The sequence below is a fragment of the Cicer arietinum genome, chromosome 5 (assembly GCF_000331145.2).
Source record: "Cicer arietinum cultivar CDC Frontier isolate Library 1 chromosome 5, Cicar.CDCFrontier_v2.0, whole genome shotgun sequence".
NCBI lineage: Eukaryota > Viridiplantae > Streptophyta > Magnoliopsida > Fabales > Fabaceae > Cicer > Cicer arietinum.
The window spans coordinates 40,884,870-40,888,105 of NC_021164.2; the positions used below are offsets into that span (position 1 = coordinate 40,884,870).

A 3,236-nucleotide genomic window follows, 5' to 3' on the forward strand; every position below is an offset into this window, starting at 1 on the left:
CGCGCACGCAGGGAGAGGAAGAAGATGAAGTTTTGGATTTTCTTTCCTTCCTTTTTCCTTTCTTTGTTTTTCCTTCCTTTCTATTTCCTTCTTTCCTTTATATAACCTTTTCTTTTCCTTTTCCTTCCTTCTAATTTCCTTTCTTTCTATTCTCTCCAAGCAAAAATATATATATATATAGATATAACTTAACAAATATCTCAGAATATCTAGATATTTGTTAAATTACCATTTCACCCGTAACGCATTAAATTCTCCGTAAAGGATTTACCGCACTTAACGCATTAAATTCTCCGTAAAGGATTTACCGCACTTAATTTAAACGGTGTCAAAATAACTTTTTGATCCTAGAAACTCCATAATATTATTAACTTTGGCTAAAAAGCCTCCGAGCCAAAATCCAAAACATATAAAATACATAAAGTGTACTTTAAAATTATGGGTCTTACATTAATATGTTTAATATATAGTGCTTGTGATACAAAAAGGACGAACATACATACCCCAAATTTTTCAATCAATTCTCATGCTGATTTTTTAAACAACATGGAAGCATCTCGATCAAATATAACGAAGGTTGTTGAACCTGTTGTGTCATTCTCACGGAGTTTAATTCGATAGCGAGAGGAAACATTCATAACATGTTTGTTACATTTTCCACAATAATATATGCACTCATCAGGGATTACTTTCTTATTGCATATGCCGACTGTGTACCATCAGTCGTATGTGTCAACAACATGTTTTACAGTGTCACTCCTAGCAATGAATATAAATGTATAAATTCAATTGAAAACAACTTAAAAAATAATTTATTTTAATCATAATTATGTGTTTTAATTTAGATAGTTTATATGTAAAATAAATATGTTATATATAAATAATAAACTAATAATTAGTCATAAAGAATCATACTTGATTCCTTTGAAACATTTCAAATAATTTGACGGGACATTTCAAATCCCATGAAATTTGAAATCTTTTCAAATTTCCATCACAAAATTATCCAAACTTGATTAGTTTGAAGCATTTTAAATCTTTTGTAAAAATGTTTAAAATGAAAAAAACTCTAACATTATCTCTGTAAGAAGTGATCATGGATGAAAATCCATAAATGCTTCCTTTAAGAACTTTTTTATTTTATGAAAATGGTATTTGTCACAATCTTTCTTGTGCAAGAACTCCCCAACAAAATAAAGTTGTTGGAAGACATAATAGAACTTTACAAGAAATGACTAGAATTATTTTGGAAGAATTAAATGTTGAGAAATATTTTTGGACTTAAGCAATTGACACTTGTTGCCCCAAGGCACGTATCATTCACAAGACATCTTATAAAGAAAATATTATTCTTTTGTTTGACTTCTATCGTTAACCACTAAGAAATAAAAATTCAATCTTGGCAAACAAATCTCAAGAAAGAATAAATTACTTATGTTTTTGATGAAGACAAAGACCAAAGAAAGTGATCAAGTTGCAAGCTAAAAAAGAAGTCAACAACCAAAGTTAACTATAATCAAATATGCTAGAAGTCTTTTAATGTAAAGGTACATGATGAAATCTAATATTCTTATATTTAAAATGTACATGAGAACCTTTCATTTTAGCATATGCATCAAAAGAATTTTCAAAGTGTCAAAATGCATTAACAATGTTTGAAAATAAAAGTTTTTGATAAAAATCAATGTATTCGACTACAACATGTTGTAGCCGAATACAGACTCAAGTCAGTAGCTAAAACTAAACAACTGTATCCGACTACGAGATGGTGTATTCGAATACAAGTACCAAGTCAATAGCTAAAACTGGACTTTTGTATTCGACTACGAGATGGTGTAGCCAAATACAAGTGCTAAGTCAGTAGTTAAGACTGCACATTTGTATTCGACTACAACATGGTGTAGCCGAATACAAAACCAAGTCAATGGTAAAATTCACTCAACTGTATTTGATATACAAGAATGTGTATTCAAATACAAGCTTTAAAATTCAAATAAAATTGAACATTACAAAGAGGTGTATTTGACTACACTCATGTTGTAGCCGAATATAACTGCGAAACAATGCAATTTTTCAGTTCAAATTCAATATGGATCATTGCATATGTTCATCAAATCTCTAGGAACGATTACCACTAATTTGAAGTAATGTCTAAAGAGTATAAATACCTCATAGCTTCAGACTTAACATCATACTCTTCTCCAAATCTTTTCATCAATCTAAGAACAACTTTGAACAAACTTTATGAAATATTTTGATTTATTCAAAGTCTTAGTTTCATATTTCAAGTACATATTTTACATTGTCATATCATTGATAAAGGTTATTTATTGTACTTGAAATTATATTAGATTGTTATCATTGTACTCAAGTGTCATACACTATTGATTTTAGTCAAAGTGATTATTATAAAACCATTCAAGTTATTGTGTAAAGTGAGGAAAGTAGTGTTGTTTCTTCAAGTTTTGTAAACTAAGATAATGGTGTGCTATCTTAGGGTGATTGTTAGAAGTTTGTAGTAGAAGTCTTAAAGTTATACTTGTACTTATTCTGACAAATAGTGGAAAATCTCTAGTGATGTGCAAGAGGACTGGATGTACCATTGGTTATAAAGGAAACCAAAATAAACTGATTCGTTCTTTATTTTTCTACCATTTAGAGTTTTTCATACATCATTCCTAAACACAAAAATAATCCACTAAGTCTCTAAAAACCAAAAAAATTATATACACCTAATTACCCCCACCATTCTTAGGCGCGCCTCTATACTTACAATTGATATCATAACAGGTTCTAGTAATTTGCTCCTCGATCCTTATTCATGGCTTTCGCACAACTAATTTTTAGAGATGGTGGTAGTAGCAATAAACCACCTTGCTTCGTTGGAGAACACTATGACTTATGGAAGATATGCATGCAACCATATCTTGAGCCACAAGGAGATGATATTTGGGATGCAGTAAAAAATGGTCCTTATGTCCCAAAAATAGTCATCGACAATAAAGAAGAAAAAAAGATAAAAGTGTCATGGACAAATGACGACAAAAGGAAAGTGTTGTTTGATAAAAAAGCCAAAAATATGTTACAATCGGCACTTGGAATGGATGAATACTTTCATGTGTCTCATTGCAAAACCGCCAAAAATATTTGGGATACTCTTGAACTAACTCATTAAGGAACTATTGAGGAAAAACATTCTAAACTCAATACATTATCTCAAGAATATGAACTATTTC

General features: G+C 30.1%; 1 protein-coding gene across 1 annotated transcript; it reads left to right on the top strand.

Moving 5' to 3' along the window:
• The first annotated feature begins 2,821 nt into the window (after positions 1-2,821).
• On the top strand, positions 2,822-3,175 carry LOC140920452 (uncharacterized). Its single transcript, XM_073368724.1, has one exon. The coding sequence runs from the start codon at positions 2,822-2,824 to the stop codon at positions 3,173-3,175; it is 354 nt and encodes a 117-aa protein (XP_073224825.1).
• The last annotated feature ends 61 nt before the right edge of the window (positions 3,176-3,236 follow it).